The sequence below is a fragment of the Theobroma umbraticum genome, unplaced genomic scaffold (assembly GCF_002168275.2).
Source record: "Theobroma umbraticum cultivar Fairchild unplaced genomic scaffold, ASM216827v3 scaffold_67.0, whole genome shotgun sequence".
In the NCBI taxonomy this organism is placed as follows: Eukaryota; Viridiplantae; Streptophyta; class Magnoliopsida; order Malvales; family Malvaceae; genus Theobroma; species Theobroma umbraticum.
The window spans coordinates 3,788,379-3,805,531 of record NW_018397262.1 but is presented as its reverse complement, the minus strand read 5'-3'; the positions used below and the strand labels follow the sequence as shown (position 1 = coordinate 3,805,531).

The 17,153-nt window shown below is 33.2% G+C and overlaps 2 protein-coding genes and 2 pseudogenes across 4 annotated transcripts; 2 read left to right on the top strand and 2 right to left on the bottom strand.

Annotated features, from left to right (window-relative positions):
* The first annotated feature begins 1,917 nt into the window (after window positions 1-1,917).
* On the top strand, window positions 1,918-4,592 carry LOC110419252 (protein SRG1-like). Its single transcript, XM_021432232.2, has 4 exons — window positions 1,918-2,336; window positions 3,363-3,610; window positions 3,694-4,018; window positions 4,108-4,592. Exons 1-4 carry the CDS (start codon window positions 2,088-2,090, stop codon window positions 4,348-4,350), a joined length of 1,065 nt encoding a protein of 354 aa, XP_021287907.1. The 5' UTR covers window positions 1,918-2,087; the 3' UTR covers window positions 4,351-4,592.
* An 801-nt stretch (window positions 4,593-5,393) lies between these two features.
* LOC149526991 (protein SRG1-like) lies at window positions 5,394-7,872 on the top strand (annotated as a pseudogene).
* A 196-nt stretch (window positions 7,873-8,068) lies between these two features.
* EMB2768 (Tyrosyl-tRNA synthetase, class Ib, bacterial/mitochondrial) lies at window positions 8,069-12,099 on the bottom strand. Of its 3 annotated transcripts, XM_089784076.1 has the most exons (3): window positions 12,021-12,098; window positions 10,450-11,914; window positions 8,403-9,276 (listed from the first exon to the last, which is right to left on the bottom strand). In XM_089784076.1, the coding sequence occupies exons 2-3, from the start codon at window positions 11,902-11,904 to the stop codon at window positions 9,202-9,204; spliced, it is 1,530 nt and encodes a 509-aa protein (XP_089640202.1). In that variant the 5' UTR covers window positions 11,905-11,914; window positions 12,021-12,098; the 3' UTR covers window positions 8,403-9,201. The 3 variants fall into 3 exon arrangements, with proteins under 3 accessions (XP_021288742.1, XP_021288743.1, XP_089640202.1); XM_021433068.2 differs by having other exon boundaries at window positions 8,401-9,399; window positions 10,450-12,099; XM_021433067.2 differs by having other exon boundaries at window positions 8,069-12,099.
* A 2,497-nt stretch (window positions 12,100-14,596) lies between these two features.
* LOC110419934 (cytosolic sulfotransferase 15 pseudogene) lies at window positions 14,597-15,592 on the bottom strand (annotated as a pseudogene).
* Window positions 15,593-17,153: the final 1,561 nt, after the last annotated feature.

The window sequence follows — 17,153 nt, the reverse complement described above, 5'->3', positions numbered from 1 at the left end:
GTGACCCAGTTGAGAGAGTAAACTAGTTTTGCACAGAATAAGAGGGATTTCGCAGCAAAATTCTGCCTCTGTTTTCAGAGGAAAAGCTTTTGTGGGCCGGGTTGGTCTTGTTTGGATCTTCGTTAGGTAACATAGGTTGGGCCTTTTTAAAGTTGGGGCAATCTCTTTTTGGGTCTTAACTGGGTTTAGTTCTGAGCCAGGCCCACACAAACTTGCAAATAGAATTTGTTCGGTTCATATTTTTGTTATTTACTTTTTATTATTTGTGTAATTTTTTTAAAAAAATAATAAATAAATAATAAAAGTATCAATCAAATGGAGTGTAAGTAATAGTAATGTCAATGGGTTAGCTTTATACAAGTATGCCAACTCGATAACATAGAGTTTAGATATCTTATGCTCGAATTTGAAATGAGTTTGGATAAGACTTTTAATAATTTTTTTTTTGTTTAAAATAATTAGTTTGAGTTTGGGTTAGTTTTGGGTATCACTCCTACTTAAATAAATTGCACCATAAAATCCACTAGCTTTATATATTCCTTACAGCTTGTATGCTACAAATTAACCTTGGGTTTAATAAAATAAAGAGATTCCATCAGAATATAGAACCAAATAATACTAACATTCTCGAGGAGATATCCTATCAATTTGAGTTTAAAACTCTATTTTGAAAGTCTCAAGTTCAAATCTAAGATGATGGGAGTGGAATTTATGAGCTTGTTGACAACGTGGAATCCCTCAATTATGATGAGAGCTTAATCAACCTCATTAATTTCTCATATATATTGGGGTTTTGCTATATATAACACCATAATCTTAAATTAATTTGGATCTAGCTAGTTCTTGAATAATCTAGTTTATAAATTGAAAGAGATAAACATGAACATGTAACAAGTTGAACCTATTTGCTAGTAAACTCCGTGGGAAATCTTAACTTGATGCCTGCCATGAGAATAGAACATGGATAGACTTGCCATCCTTTGATCATATATATGAAAGCTTAGACCAGTGGGACTGCATCATGCTTTGAAAAATGCGTGTAAGAAACTAGAATGAAAAATAAAAGAATAGAAGTTAAATTTACCATTACTATTTAAATAAGTTTTTATTTATTATTTATTATTTTCAATTAAATTTTTATATTTTTATTTTGAATTCAATAAGTTTTTATGATTAATGGTTAACTAAAAAAAAAATGAGAACGTAGACTTGAGCTAGGTGATTAGGACTTTGAATTTAGATTTCGTAGAGGTTTTGATATAGATATTGTATTTTATCATTTTGAATATATCCATAATAAAAGTCAAATCAGATTTTTAGGTTTTTCAAAATTCACTATAAATTTTGACTAGAAGGTAACCAAGTTTAATTTTTTAAGTTCCAACTAGGATTTTCTATGTCAAGATAGAGACCGCAAGATTAATTTATTATTAAATAATTATTTTTATTTAATTTTAATTTTGCAATACTTAAAATATTAATAATATATTAATTTAAAATTATATTTTAATATTTTAACGATAAATGATTTGTACCATGAATAATTCGAATTAAGACCTTGATTTTAAAAGTGTCAATTGAACCCGACCCGAACTGTAAACAGGTCTAATCTCACAGTTTGTATACTCTTGTAATCATTTGCCACATCAAATGGTAACTAGTTACATACCTATAAATAAATATGGCTGAGGCATCGATGACACCAAAAACTAATCTATTGGTTTCTAGTCTAAGCTAAGTACTAGTCAATTAGCTAAGGATAGAAGGTCAGCGATGAATTCTTCTTTCAAAAATGTTGTGTGGCGTCGATGCCTGATTCTCCCATGGTAGGTAGACGTTACCGTCAACAATTGCATGGCTAGTTGAGGCTAAACTTTTTTACCTAATAAAATGACAGCAAATGGTTTTGGGTTTGACAACATGGTTGTTCTAAAACCTTCTATTTTGAATTATTCGGTGTTGGCCAGGTCTCAGTTTTCATAACTAGATACATAGGATTGGTTGCTATCCAAACCTTTGCTCTACAATCCTCAACAGCTTGAGACAAGGGAGAAGTGCTTATCCTTTTTTTCTGGCCGAAAATTGACATGGATCCCAAAGCTGTCAAGTACGGAAGTTCCTTGCTTGTGCCTTCTGTTCAAGAGTTGGCCAAAAAGTCCATCGCCACCGTTCCACAGAGGTACTTACGTCCTGACCTGGAGAAACCAATTGTTGCCGATGCCGGTTCGATGTCTGAGATTCCGGTTATCGACATGGAAGGCTTGGTCTCTAAAGAGTCAATGGATTCTGAGTTAGCAGAGCTTGACCTTGCTTGCAAAGAATGGGGTTTTTTTCAGGTGCAACTAGCTCTATACATATACCATCTCAATCCTTACTCTCTACTTGTTTCTTGTGAATATCTATGCATTCATGGCAAATACATATAGTAATTTAGGTAGCTTTTCGTCACCTAAGAAAACATGATATACGGGTATTTTTAGAACACCATGTCCTCGTTGAACTTTGATCACTTGCATCATCTTTTCCCTTATGGGGGTTCTTTTTCTTTGTCAATTTAGTTTTCTTGCGGAGGGAGGAGAGGGTCGGTTTTCCTTTTGTAGTGTAATTGAGCATGAACTAAGGTGGAGGCTGAAGAGAGGGAACATAGAGGTTTTTATGGTTTTGGTTTATCATAGTGAATTTTAACTATTTTTTAAATTTTGTTTATACTATATATATGAATCTAAAATTTAATATGAAAATTATTATTTATAATCGGATTCATATAGTTAGTGGGTATCTTAACTAAAATATCTTTTTTATTAATTTAAAAAATTATTATTATATACTTTTAAAAAAAAATTCAAGGAGCACCGATCAATGCTCCCCACCTGATTTTTTTTTGAAAAAAAATTATACAATAGTAATTTTTAAAATTAATAAAATATAAAATAATCTTTTTAATATTATCACGTCGTCAAACTAATACTAATAATTGATTAATGGCTGGATCTATGTATTTATTTTGAAAACTAATAAAGTCGTCTGAAATTTGAATTAAAACTTAAACGATAGAGATGTTTTATCCTAAATAGAATGTCGGTTCTTGTTGTTTCGATATTCACTTCTTTGGTAGCTATTTGCCATATGTGAATGAATCAATTTATTGTTGACAACCCATTAAAGTTAAATGATGATTCAATATGAAGTGTAATTTCATACTTTGTGGGTTAATTAACTCTGTTTTAGTATATCTTACCCAAAAGAAAAATGTCAGTGTGTCATTCCAATGGATATTACTTACTCGATCCACTCTAGTTGTGGTTGTTGAACCTTGGGGATTGAATCTTAGCAGAAAATGATTAATCTGTCAACATCTGCAGCTAATAAATCATGGAATGAGTTTATCTCTAGTGGAGAAAGTGAAGACAGAGATTCAAGACTTCTTCAACCTCCCAATGGAAGAGAAGAAAAAGTACTGGCAAAATCCAGGAGAAGTAGAAGGATTTGGGCAAGCCTTTGTTGTATCAGATGAGCAAAAGCTTGATTGGGGTGACATGTTCTTCTTGACCACCCTCCCTGTCTATTCCAGGAAGCCCCACTTATTTCCCAAGCTCCCTCTTCCTTTCAGGTCCTTTTTCTCTCTCTCTCAATGTGCCTAAGCATCTGCAATTTCGATTGGTTCTAACTCAAAACTTAGTTTCTTATATTTAGAGAAACATTGAATCAATACTCTTTGGAGTTGGAAAAACTAGCAATGGCTATCCTACTACAAATAGCAAAAGCTATTAATATGAACATTGAGGAAATGAGAGAGTTCTTTGAAGGTGGATTGCAATCAATAAGAATGAACTATTATCCTCCATGTGGTGAACCAGAGCAGGTAATTGGCCTTACTCCTCATTCTGATGCCTCGGGTCTCACCATCCTGCTTCAGGTCAATGAAGTAGAAGGTCTCCAGGTTAAGAAAGATGGGAAATGGGTTCCTGTCAAGCCCCTCCGCAATGCTTTCATTGTCAACATCGGAGACGTTTTAGAGGTAAAATGCTTCTGATTTTTTCATATCAGAGACCAGTATTAAAAATAGTTCGTGAGTAAAGCTTTAGTGAATTGTTATACGTATGACAGGTTATTACCAATGGAGCCTACCGTAGCATCGAGCATCGAGCAACAGTGAATTCTGAAAAAGAAAGACTCTCGATTGCCACATTCTACAACCCCAACTACAATGGAGAAGTAGGGCCTGCACCAAGCTTGATCTCTGAAGGAAAACAGGCATTGTTTAGGAGAGTTCGAGTAGAAGACTACTTGAAAACCCTATTTGATCGTAAGCTTCATGAAAAATCTCATCTTGATTCAATGAGAATATAGCATTTTGGATGTCAAAATGCTGTCCCTTTGGATTATATATAGCGCTGTGATACAAGATATGCATTGGCCTTGGACAACTAGAATCAGTCCCTCCTTCTTTGGCCCTCCTTGGACTGCAATGGGCACAATTCATGCCCAAGGTTTAGCTGTTTTAATAATGAATTTATATGTGATGCATCGATAATATATAAGTTTTATAAATTGTTATATTATTAATAATTCGATTTTATTTATATTTAAAATTAACTTGAACATTTTAATTTTAAATGCAAGCAATTCTAAGAATTTGAAACTTTTAAGGGAAAAATGGAAAACTAACCAATAAAAAATTATAGAAAGCAGGATCATTGTCTTTCTTATAATTTTTTTCTTAACATTGATGCTGCCATTAAACCCAATCTAAGAAGAAAATCTCACTTGGTTCTTCTTTATGATGGGATAAGGTTAAAATTCACCACTTTGTTTAGATCAATAGATCAAAATTTACCGTTAATCTTGAATAGGTACAATTTCATCGCTGTATTTTTTGATTTGGTTCAAAAATAATCAAATATTAATGGTAAAAGAATAATTTATGTGAAGGAATTAAGAAATGTTCTACAAAAATATTCTAGTATAATTTGATCATTTTTGAACCAAATCAAGAACTATGATGATGAAGCTACCCGTATTTAAAAATGAATTATAAATCTGATCCAATCATCCAATTAAAGTGGTAAATTTATTCTAATGTAGGGCATTTAAATTAATATAAAAAGTTTAATTAAGTGATTAAATTGCTCTAAATTCATGTATTAAAATTTGGAAATTTTCCCAAAGAATCTTTAGTATTTGTTTAATCCTAGTTGGAAAATAAATCCAGAATTTTAACAACAATTGAGCACACGAAACATGGTAACTTGCTTGGACCAATGTATGGGTACCCTGGAAATAAGGTCAGTTGAAAAATGGATTTTTCTTATATACGCAAGTCAAGCCAAGAGCAATAAACTCTTCCATTACTCGGTGGGGCTTCCCGTTTCATCATCAACCGACAAAAATCCTAGATTTCCAGAAGGATTAGCTAGAAACTCACTTGACTGTTGCTCTAGTTTCCAGAATGAAAATCAAATTGATACTATCAGAGTTTGATACCATTATATATCTCAGCAAACTTACTTAAAAACCTCAACTGGGTTAACCAGGAAAGCTGTATCCATCTCCTGTTTTTTCTGTGGCAGAAACATGGAATCAAAAGCTTCCACAGTGGGAAGTACTCTGCCTGTGCCTTGTGTTCAAGAGTTGGCTAAAGAACCCTTCACCACCATTGCAAACAGATACCTACGCCCTTACCTTGAAGAAGCTGCGGTTTCTGATGGTCGTCAGGTGCTGCAGATCCCGGTTATTGATATGCAGTGATGGGTTTCTTCAGAATCCATGGATTCTGAAGTAGCCAAGCTTGATGTTGCTTGTAAACGTAAATGCCTGAAAGCAATTAAATCCTTCGTTTTTGTTCTGAACATAACCGTATGCTGTGTGATGGGAGCATTATTCTCTCCCAAAAAACTTAACACCATAAACTGTGCTGTGCTTGTAAATTTTTTCAAAATCTTTGTATCTATATGATATAAGATTGAAGCACATTACTTATTTTATCTGAAATGTTTGATGTGACATTCTTTTTGAATTAATAGTTCTCTTATTGTCGTTGGTCAGTCCACCTACTCCACTCTGGAAATGCTTAGTATGGTGTAGGTTAGATCCATATTGATATTATTTGATCATGAAACCATTTTCTCAAGAAATTAACCTATGGTGCCTAACGTTTATGCGACACCAACACATTTTGATGACATTACACTAGTTAATTCTTTTTTGTTTGATAGCTTAGTGGGGAGACATAATTCAATCTTCTTGTTTTATTAGCTATTTAATCTTTCGTTTTATTTTTTGTTTTTGCTAACAATATTTTTTGCATCCATAATGCAAAATTGGATTATTTTATATTAGGATTTGAGTTAGTATTTTCTCTGTTTCCTTCCCAGGATCTCTCCTCTGTACAATCTGATTATTTTAAGAAATAAAAATCTTACTTAAATTGGAATCCCTTGATTTTCCTTTTCTTTTGGTTTAGGAAACAAGTTGTGATTAACAGGTTCGTTGGCTGATATTTGATGCTCAAATGAAGTCAATGGAGCTTGTGGAACCCATTAGATAATTGAGTTTTTTGACTTCCTTCACTTGTGAGAAAGAAAGAGATACAATCTTTAAGGAAACACTCAACACTTAAACATAAACTATTTCAATTTAAAAGTCTCGAATTTGAATCTTAAAAAATAAAAAATATCATTCATGAATTTGAAAAAGAGTTACCTTCACATTGATAAATCTTAATGAATAAAAGGAAAATTTTTTTCCAAGAGAATTGAATTGCATACGGCAAGCATTCACTAACCGCGTTGCAACAATAAGTCACCTCTTATTCTTTTGGGTTAATTTCTGATATGGTCTTTATGAATAGAATATGCTCAATTTGATATCTAAACTAAAAATATATAACTTCTGTTTGCCAATATGCCCAACTTGTTAACACCGTTAATGCTACAGCTTGTTAAATTCCTGCAGTTAGTATATCATGGAGTGAGCTTATCTTTGTTGGGAGAAAGTAGACAGAGATTTGGGACTTCTTCAACCTCCCAATGGAAGAGAAGGAAGTTCTGGCAATATCTTTGACAAGCCTTTGTTGCAGCCGATGATCAAAAGCTTGATCGAGGTGACATCTTCTACATGATCACCTTTCCTGTCCATTTTAGGAGACCTCACTTGTTCCCCAACTCCCTCTTCCTTTGAGGTCCTCTCCCTTTACATTCTTTTGCATGTCAATGCATGTATTCTGAGTAATTGGCTTTAACTCAACTACTTATTTTGCTATATATGTTAATGTAGAGATACAATGGAGCTTTGCTCGTCTGAGTTAAAAGACCTATCATCCATGGCTATCCTAGCAAAGATGGCACAAGTTCTTAGTATGAGAGCTGAGGAAATGGAGGTGTTCTTTGACCAGGGGAGCAGTCAACAAGGGTGAACTATTACCCTCCATGTCATCTGCCTGACCAGGTTCATGCCCTAACCCCTCATTCTGATGCCTCAGCTGTAACCATTTTGCCTCAGGTCAATGAAGTAGAAGGCCTCCAGATAAGGAAAGATGGGAAGCGGGTTCCTGTACTTAAACCCCTTCCAAATGCCTTCATTGTCAACATTGGAGACGTTTTAGAGGTAAATAATTATCACAAAAAGGTCGAGACTTTACAATTGAAGTAGCCTTTCTAAGGTCACCAATATCAATTGAGCCAGCATTAACTCTATAATTAGTTTCTGATACGACCATAAGTTTTTGTGCCTGTGTGTGTTTGAAGAAACAAGAACTCGTTCATGATGCTTCTGTGAATTCTTATATGGCAGATTATTACTAAGGAATGTACAGTAGCATTGAATATGCCATCAGTGAACCTTTTAGAAATCCAAAACATAGATACTTTATACATACTTATAACCTGATTACATAACCTTAATAAGAAAGGAACAACTGTTGTCATCATTCTGCATGTTCATCTATGTTCTTAAGACGTAAGTCACTTCTTTTTTAAATTAGTTCCCATGCATATTTAGATAGTTAAGTTAGGGGCAGAGGAGATATAACTCAAGACTTATCGAAGGCAAGGTTTGGTTAACATAAGGTTAACATCAGCCATTCACAAAGCCCAAGTTGGAGTTCAGAAAATTTGGTAAGCCAGATAAGGAATATTTTCCTAGTGAAATTGAGATTTAGGTAACAACTATTACTTTCACATTATTTTCACTTTTTGGGAAATCGTTACCCCAAGCTAAAGCAACTAATGAGAGCAAGGCATATATAATTTAAATTACTAATATCAGCTAGTTAATATTCAGCAATGTTATTCCCTGAAGTCAATTAATAAGAGCAAGGCATAAGGATTACTAAGAGAAGTGACTGCATACGTAAGTCCATGCATGATGTTGTTTGATTTGTTGTAAGTCCATGCATGATGTTGTTTGATTTGTTGGGCTTTTTTCCGATAATTGGCTGATCCACTTTAATTCCACTAGGTAACTTTCCCTGTCGAGAAGAAAAAGAAAAGAATCTTCATATGAAGATTTTCTAGGATACCTAGCTGAGTAACTTCCATTTACAGCAAATCAAATTTTGCAATAACTCTGCTCTAATTAGATCAGTCCACAAATCATTTTATGAGCGAGAAATGAACATGCTTTAAATAAGATGCAATCTTATAAGATCTATGGAATTTGCTACCAATGCACAGCTCCACTATTCAGAGGCAACTTTGCAAAAAAATGAGAATGCTAGCGTGAAATTTTGTATATTTCACAACCAGTGATGTAATAATAAATTTTGTATTCAATCTGCAAGCTGAAAGTGCACCCGAGCATTTAGTTCATCAGTTGGAACATGATCCCCTGCCTAACAAACAGTGTTTGAATCTCCCTTCTTGCAATTACAATAAAAACAAAAAAAAACCCAGCGTGCTGAAAGTCAATGCATTCATTTTTTCTGTAGATCATAACACTTAAATTATCAGTAGAACTATGATAATACTCATTTAATACCCTCCTTTTCAAATGTAGATGACAATAAAAACAAGTAGTAACTTACAGAACTTGCCTTACACCAGCTGAGATATTCAACTGCTCCAAAATATCAAAGTTTGAGCAATCTTGCTTGCTTGATATCTCACAAACCGAATGGTAAGGCACCATTGTCTCCCAACACAAGCCAAAGGATAGTTCAAAACTATTTCTAATAATTACTAGCTTACCTCTAGTCCATTGCCTTCAAAAGTGCTCAGAACAGGTTAACATATTGCATAACATCAGGTAAAGGAAAATACATAGATCTCCTGCGAAAATCTGCTCACACCAAAGCCAATTTGAAATGAGAATGACATTGCTCACAGTTTTAAGCATGCCCATAAAATAGTATTGAGGTTTTTGAGTGATCCTTAACTTTTTCAGAATTCAATTCCAAACAACCTGCCAAAAGCATAAATTTTAACTTAAGCAGAATTTGATCCATGCAGAAGGATATCACCATTTTCCTGTGCTCAGGTATTAGGCTCAATTATTCTTAGACCTTTACATTCTTTTTCACACTTAAAAGGCAAAGACAGACGCCCCCTTCCCCTGTTGTAAGCTTTCCTCCACTAAGTATACACTTGAAAAGAATGTGGCATTTCATAGTTCAAAATGAATGCTTAAACCATAATGTTTAGCCATCTGTATGTTATATCATATTTTACCATTTAATAGCAAGAGTATTTTCAATAACTTGTGATGGCAGATAGCAAATTCAAAAGATGCAAAGTTAAAGATGCTACTGCCATGATTTAACGTTCACTATGAAGTAGAAAGCAAATATGGTAATCAGTTGTGCATACAAACACATAGAGGATTTGACAATCATTCACATTACTATCAGACTCAATACTTTTGATTTCCAAATAATGTAGTTTTCTATCTAATTATTCTTCAAAACCAACTTCGTTTTAAGATTTTCTGTTTTAAAAAAAAGGGATAGGGATTCTGCATTGAGAGTTCAAATGTGATCCTGATCAACTATTGCCAGGACACATAAGATCACAAATAGAATTATAAATTGCTATAACAAGCTGAAAAATGAAAAGTTTATTTTATCGACATGTGGTTTCTCATTTTAAGTCAAAGAAATATATCCCTATCAATCAACCAATGCATTTCACAAAAGATGTTCCTTCCTCAGAAAATCAAAACATGAATGTTGTTATTGATGTTTATGCCACCTGTTTATCTATATAATTCAAAGTATACAAATTTTAAACAAGACAAAGAAGAGAAACAAAATATACAAATAGGAGCATGCCTAAAAGCTAAGAATAAAAACTTTTGCAACCGCCGTAATTAATTTCCTTATGAGAAAATATTAACTTTCTTTTTTTCATATACCATGAAATCCAAAACTTTGTTTAACATACAAGAATGTTGCAAAACAGTTTCTAATAAATGATAAGCTACAGCTACAAGCAATCAAGATAATCTTACAACAACCTTGTTCTTCTTGCCTGCAGATAAAAGAAGAACTTTCCCATCCACGATGTCTTCAGCCTCTATTCTTTTACTTTCATTGTCCACTCTATTGTTGTTCAAGTAGAGGCCTCCTTGCTTCAATAGACGACGAGCAGCAGATTTGCTCTCAACCAAGCCAGAACAAACTGAAAGATCAACAATGGAAAGATTCACCACTTGATTGTAAGGCAAGGAGCAAGAAGGAACATCCTCAGCAATCCCTTCAATAGTTTTCCAATCCAATTTTGTCTCCGATCCAGGCCTCAATGCTTCAGTTGCCTTAAGAGCCTCATTCAAACCATCTGCACCATGAACAAAACGAGTAACTTCCTCAGCAAGCCTCTGCTGGGCTGTATTGGGCACATAGCCCGGTCTAGTCATTGCACTCTCCAACTCATTTATCTCTTCCATACTCAGGAAAGTAAGAATTTTGAGAAACCTCACCACATCTGCATCTGGAACAGAGAAGAAATACTGGTAAAATTTATATGGAGACAACATAGACGGTGAAAGCCAAATTGCACCATCTTCCGATTTCCCAAACTTGGTACCATCACTCTTCAACAAAAGAGGGAATGTCAACCCATAAGCTCCTTCAGCTTGTAAAATTTTCCTTATCAACTCAGTCCCAGCAGTAATATTACCCCACTGATCACTCCCACCAATTTGTACGCTAACATTTTCATTCTTAAAAAGGTATAAAAAGTCATAACCTTGCAACAATTGATAAGTAAACTCAGTATAGCTCATTCCTTGTTCTGATTCCAACCTCTTCTTAACACTCTCCTTACTCATCATACTCCCAACCCTCGCATATCGGCCAACTTGTTTAAGAAAATCAAGCAACCTAACCTCTTTCCACCAATCATAATTATTTAAAATCACAAAGTTTGAGTTTTCTTGAGAACCCAAATTTGCATTTTTACTCAGAATCTTATTTATAGTATCCATAATCCCAACAATGTTTTTTTCCAATGATATCAAATCAAGTTCAGGTCTTTCTTGGCTTTTTCCAGAAGGGTCACCAATTCTACCAGTAGCACCACCAATCAAGGCAACTGCTTTATGGCCACATCTTTGGAACCAAGAAAGTACAATGAGCCCCAAAAGGTTTCCCAAATGTAAGCTCTCAGCAGTTGGGTCAAAACCACAGTAAACCTTGAGAGGACCAGCAGTTTGGTCTGAACAAGCCAACCTGAGATTTTCATAGGTTACAGATTCAATCAATCCTCTTTCTTCAAGAATTTTAATAACGTTTGGGGGACTACCCAGTTGAGATTTCGGTTCAATAGTTGGCTGAGGAGTGTTTAGGCTGCAGCTTATGGAAGAAAAGCTTAGATTCTTTAAGGGTCTTTTAGAAGAAGGAATAAACTTGGTGGTAGTAAAGGGAAGGATGAGTTTCCCATGGTGGAAGCAAAGGAAATTCCTTGAAGCCATAAACAGTGTTCTGTTTCAAGGTGACAAAAGAAAAAAAGTTTGAAGCTTTAAGCGATAAACAGTGCCATTCTTTGAATATGAAACAACAACTATGAAGAAAACTGAGAAAGGCTGACCTGAGTGCTGTGGCTTTCCTCTGAGCCTCAAAGCAGCGAGAAGAAATATGGGATGTGGAACAGAAGGATAAGCCGGCTGGGTTTGGAAGAGGAAGAGGAAAAACGAACTCGCGTACACATACAACTTAAACTAATAACTTTGGGCTGAGTGTCTTAGATCTCTAAAGGTTTATTGGCCCATTTATAAGAATTTCGTTTTAATTGCCTTAAAGCCCAAATTTGAAGGCTAATTATAAAAATATTTTCAAGACAAGATAATAAAAATTGTCTCACTACTTTATTTCTATTACACAAAAATTCCTCCTTCATATTCTTTTTTCTTTTTTTTATCAAGCATTATTTTTTAGAGTATTTTATTTATATTTTTAGTTACATCAATAATTATAAATATATATATTAGCATAATGCTTTAAAAGCTCTTGAACCATTCTAGAATATTCAAAAAAAATTATTCTTTTATTACATTCAATCAAGCATTTACATTTTTATGTTGAGTTAAATAAATCTTTACGGACTAACTGCTAAGGGTGAGCATTCAGTTGAATCGGTTAATTGATTTAAGAAATACCATTCATTGAAATTAACTGACCTTCCTAACAAAATTAACTCAATCGAACCGATTTAACGACTTTAATCGACTTTAAATTAACTAGCTTTAGTTGGTTAAATCAGTTTTAATTGAATTTTTTTAACTCTTTTCTATTTTTAATTTATTTAATAATATATTAATAATGTACTTTATGTTACCACATCTTACATTATTACTTATAATTTTACTAATATACTAATATAGTAAAATTAATATGAAATTTTTGACTAATTAGTATATTAATAAGTATACTATATAGTGTACTTGTTATACTATATATTGATTAATTAGTGTATTAATAAGTATACTATGTATAGTGTATTAAGATAAATATTATATAATGTATAGTTGTAAATAATGTATACTGTATCAATATTTACTATATGCAATTAATGTATAATTATATAGTATATATGTATATTGTATTACTATATATTATATATAGTGTATAACTATATACTAATACAATGTATAGTGTATTAATATATTACTATATATAGTTAATATATACTTATATAGTATATAAGTATATGAAGAAGTCATATAACATATATACTATATAATAGTATATTGTTAATAAATATACTATATAATATACATAGTATATTGTTATATATTATAATGTAATAACATTAACTCATTAAGTCATTAATATATCAAAACAAGTTATTATATTTAATTACTACTATAAGTTACGCTATAGTACTATAGTTTATTAATTACTTATAAAAAGTAAATTACTATTCTATAGTCTATATAGACTACATATTGTATATTAATAAGTATGCAATCTAGAGTTTGATATATTATTAACTTAATATAAAAATACGTTAACTTAATAAGTTACATTAATATATTAATATATTGATAACTAAAATTTAGGGTATAGTTTTTGTTATATTTTATATTATGTTTAATTTTAAATAACTATTTGTATATTATATTTATATCAATAATATTAATGTCTAAATTAAGTGTATTTTAATTTTTATTTTTTGATGTCTGATGATTAAATCTAAGTCATTTATTCATACATAAATATAGAAAAAACGTGAAAGTGAATATATGTAAAAAAAGCCTACTTGATGATAATATCTATTCTTTCATATATATATATATATATATATATATATATATATATATATAAACTAGATGAGTGCATATATGTAATAAAAATTGTTACATGAATATTAATTTTGAAATTAACTATTTTGGTTAACCGATTTAAAAAAATTTTAACCGAATCAAATTGATTCAACCGACTTAATCGAACTTTTGAACCAATTTAACCAAATCAATCAAATTAATCGAATTTATTGATTAATTCGATTTTGACCGAATTTTGCTCACACTTATTATTGACCCATTACTTTCAGTTGAATTCGTATTACTTCTTTACTTTCAAAAAAAAAATGTCATGTAATATCAGAAGTTATTCGAGTTGAGTATTTTTTCCTTTTTGTTTTTTTGCTCAAACAAAATGAATGTTATTAATAACTACAAAAGCAAAAGCTTCACGGTTCAAATCTTTGAACTGGAACCAACGTTCAGAAGTTCGCCTGAGAGTACCAGATAAGCGGTGTCCAGTGGGAAAAACCAGCCACTGGAATGAGGAAGGGAACAGTCTGTTCCTCAAGCAAAATATATACAACCAGCATCCAACTCGATACATTGGTCAACTTAGACAAGGAAAACAAGTAAGCTTAAGCATGCAATGATGTCTGCCACTAAGCTGTAGAAGGAAGTTTGCAGAGACGATGAACAAGATTTCATGTTAAATTTAACTACAAGTACTAAGTCCTTAAGGACAGTCTCAGTTCTAACTCATAGCACATAAGGGTTGATTTAACAATTATTACCCTTCCTACGAAGGAAGGAGAAGGAAAGGAATAGCACGAATTTTGGTACAAACATGTTTAAATGCAAAAGAACAACAACAAATTAAAGAGTACTGTAAGATTCCTAAGTACTTACTGGATTTCGAAGTCTATGCTTTTTTGTCTAACAAATCAAACTCCGAGGCCGGAATTACTAAGTTTTTCTTCAAAAAGTTGCTCCATGCGATCAGCAATTAATGAATTTTCGAAATTTATCCAATCTTCCACTTTACCATTCCTGAAAAATGCTGAATTCTTAAACCTAACATCGCTTTGCCCACTCTTGCTCACTTCCAGATTCTTCTGGGTTTCGAAGCTACAAAGTTTTGATATTCCTTCTACACCTCCTTGTCTGATTTCCTCCTCCGAGAAAGGGTAGCGCAAGAAATCAGCCAGCGTCTTCAAGTTGGAAGAAATGTCCTCCTTCAAATCTTCATATTTAAAAAATAAGACTCTTTCAGGAGCCTCCAAGCTCATCCGGCAATACCCTAAAACATGTTCGCAAAATAGACAAAAGATTCCTTTCAAGAACTTGTCAACACCTTCCTCTATTGAAACAGGTTTGACACGTTCATTTCTAGGAAAATGGTTCACAATAAAGTGCCACTCCGAGATGAATTGATCGAGAGGGTTCCTGCAAATTAAGATAAACAATACGACAATTGGATTCAAGGCAATGAACCGTAGGGTGTGTGAGTCGTAAAAATTCTTGGGTTAGGAAAAGTTTCATTTTCAAGATCAGGAGTTTGGTTTTTTGAGTAGACGTCCAAATCAATAAAAGGTACAAGTTCATTGGGGCTTGTGGCAAGTAAAGGGCTTTGCGTGGGTGGAAATTGGTTGCGGTTCACAATGGAGAAGATGAGAGCCTTCAACCACGTGGTGCCTGATTTGGGCATAGTGATTAAGAAGATATCAGTTTCATGCGCTTTGAAGGGGTTTTGAAATGCAATGATTGACTTGGGTACATAGAATGGGCACCAAAAGCCTTGGTATTGGTAGATAGCGGAGCCAACCCAGTCTTTCTCTTGTGGAAGTGTTTGAATCAATTCTTCCATTCGCTTGTCTCCGTCGGAGGAAATGTTTTTGGATGCAGTTTTCTCATCCATAAGAGCAAGCAGATTGAATGAATGTTTGATGGGAAGAAAGCTAGGAGAAATGAATGCCAAATATGGTCCAATGAAGGCGCATATATAAGTTTGATTGTTTGCTGCCCTTCTCTACGGGTCAAATTTGGCACAAATTTATATGATTTTTGAGTTGGAGTGGAAAACATATCTAAAGACAGTGAAAACTCATTGCTCCTCTTTCATTATTTTGTAAATAATTCTCGACTAAATTATGCATCTTAGGCCAGTTGTCACAAGGAAAGTGCATCTATCCCACATCAGACAGGAACGGGAGGTCCTGGGCTCCTTATAAGCGGGTGTGCTGCACACCCCTATAAGCCGGTTTATGGGGGGAGAGAGTAATGACCCTGTGACAAAGTGGTATCAGAGCAGACCGATCCTCGTTCTGACTCACGCCAAGTGCCCGGCCCGGTGGGGCTGGCCTAGTGGGGCCCAACGGGGTAGGCAGGGTGGCCGACGACAACAGGGGCGTTGCCGATTCGGGTGGGTGAGAGTGTCACAAGGAAAGTGCCTCTATCCCACATCAGACAGGAACGGGAGGTCTTGGGCTCCTTATAAGCGGGTGTGCTGCACACCCCTATAAGCCGGTTTATGGGAGAGAAAGTAATGACCCCATGACACAGTGCTGTCGTCCACCCAAACAATTGAGATTTTGCCAAACCGATACATGTGTTAACAACACTACAATTATGAAATATACAAAAGCTACCAAATGATGCATCACCTCTTGTATTTCATTTTCTTTCTTTCTATGTCCCACTTACAATATTCAATAATTTTAGTAGGTAAAATATCCTATTCAACCATAATTGTCATACTTTCATCAAATAAATTCGTAAATATATATATATATATATTCGTTCAAAATAAACGCATCAAAAATCTTAATTCAATTTTAATAATTATATCGTTCCCTCTCAACCTTTAACTATTCTTTTCCCTAAATTCAATCTTACTAAAAATAGCGTTTCTTTTATGAAGCTATGAACATCCACTAATTATACAAACAACCTAATTTTTTTCTGAACCAAACACACACACACACACACAAAAAGGGTTTTCAAGAAATACATCTTCCTTCGCAGGTAAGCTCTGAATCAAACCTCAAAAGTCCAAATTACCATATGTTATATTTTGATTTTATTTTAATTAAAATTATAAATTAATATGTAAATGAGTGAGTTGAAGAAGAAATTTAATTAATTACAATAATTAACAAATATATATTTATTATCACTGCAATATGTATGCAATATCAATAAATTTGTCAATCTTATCATAATCAAAATTTTAAAATATAAAAAAGTAATTAAAGTACTAAATTACCCTAAAACTTTTTGAAAATTTTTATATATTATATATTTTTTCTTTTAATAACCCTTAAAAATAATTTTTATTTAATAATTAATACAAATAAAAAATAATACAAATCATCATACAAGCCTTACTAAACTTTATCCTAATTTAAGTTTCTCCATACATTTTTCTCTCTTTCTCTTATCTTTTGTCCTTTATCACTATGAAAACACACTCCATTCTT

Bases quoted from the DNA above. Each gene is read 5' to 3' on its own strand.
- EMB2768 (XM_089784076.1), bottom strand. From the start codon at position 11,904: ATGGCTTCAAGGAATTTCCTTTGCTTCCACCATGGGAAACTCATCCTT. The intron at 9,277-10,449 runs GTTGTTGTAAGA...TGGTGTGAGCAG, and splicing joins CTGCAGGCAAGAAGAACAAG to ATTTTCGCAGGAGATCTATG.
- LOC110419252 (XM_021432232.2), top strand. From the start codon at position 2,088: ATGGATCCCAAAGCTGTCAAGTACGGAAGTTCCTTGCTTGTGCCTTCT. The intron at 2,337-3,362 runs GTGCAACTAGCT...CAACATCTGCAG, and splicing joins AAGAATGGGGTTTTTTTCAG to CTAATAAATCATGGAATGAG. The intron at 4,019-4,107 runs GTAAAATGCTTC...TACGTATGACAG, and splicing joins ACATCGGAGACGTTTTAGAG to GTTATTACCAATGGAGCCTA.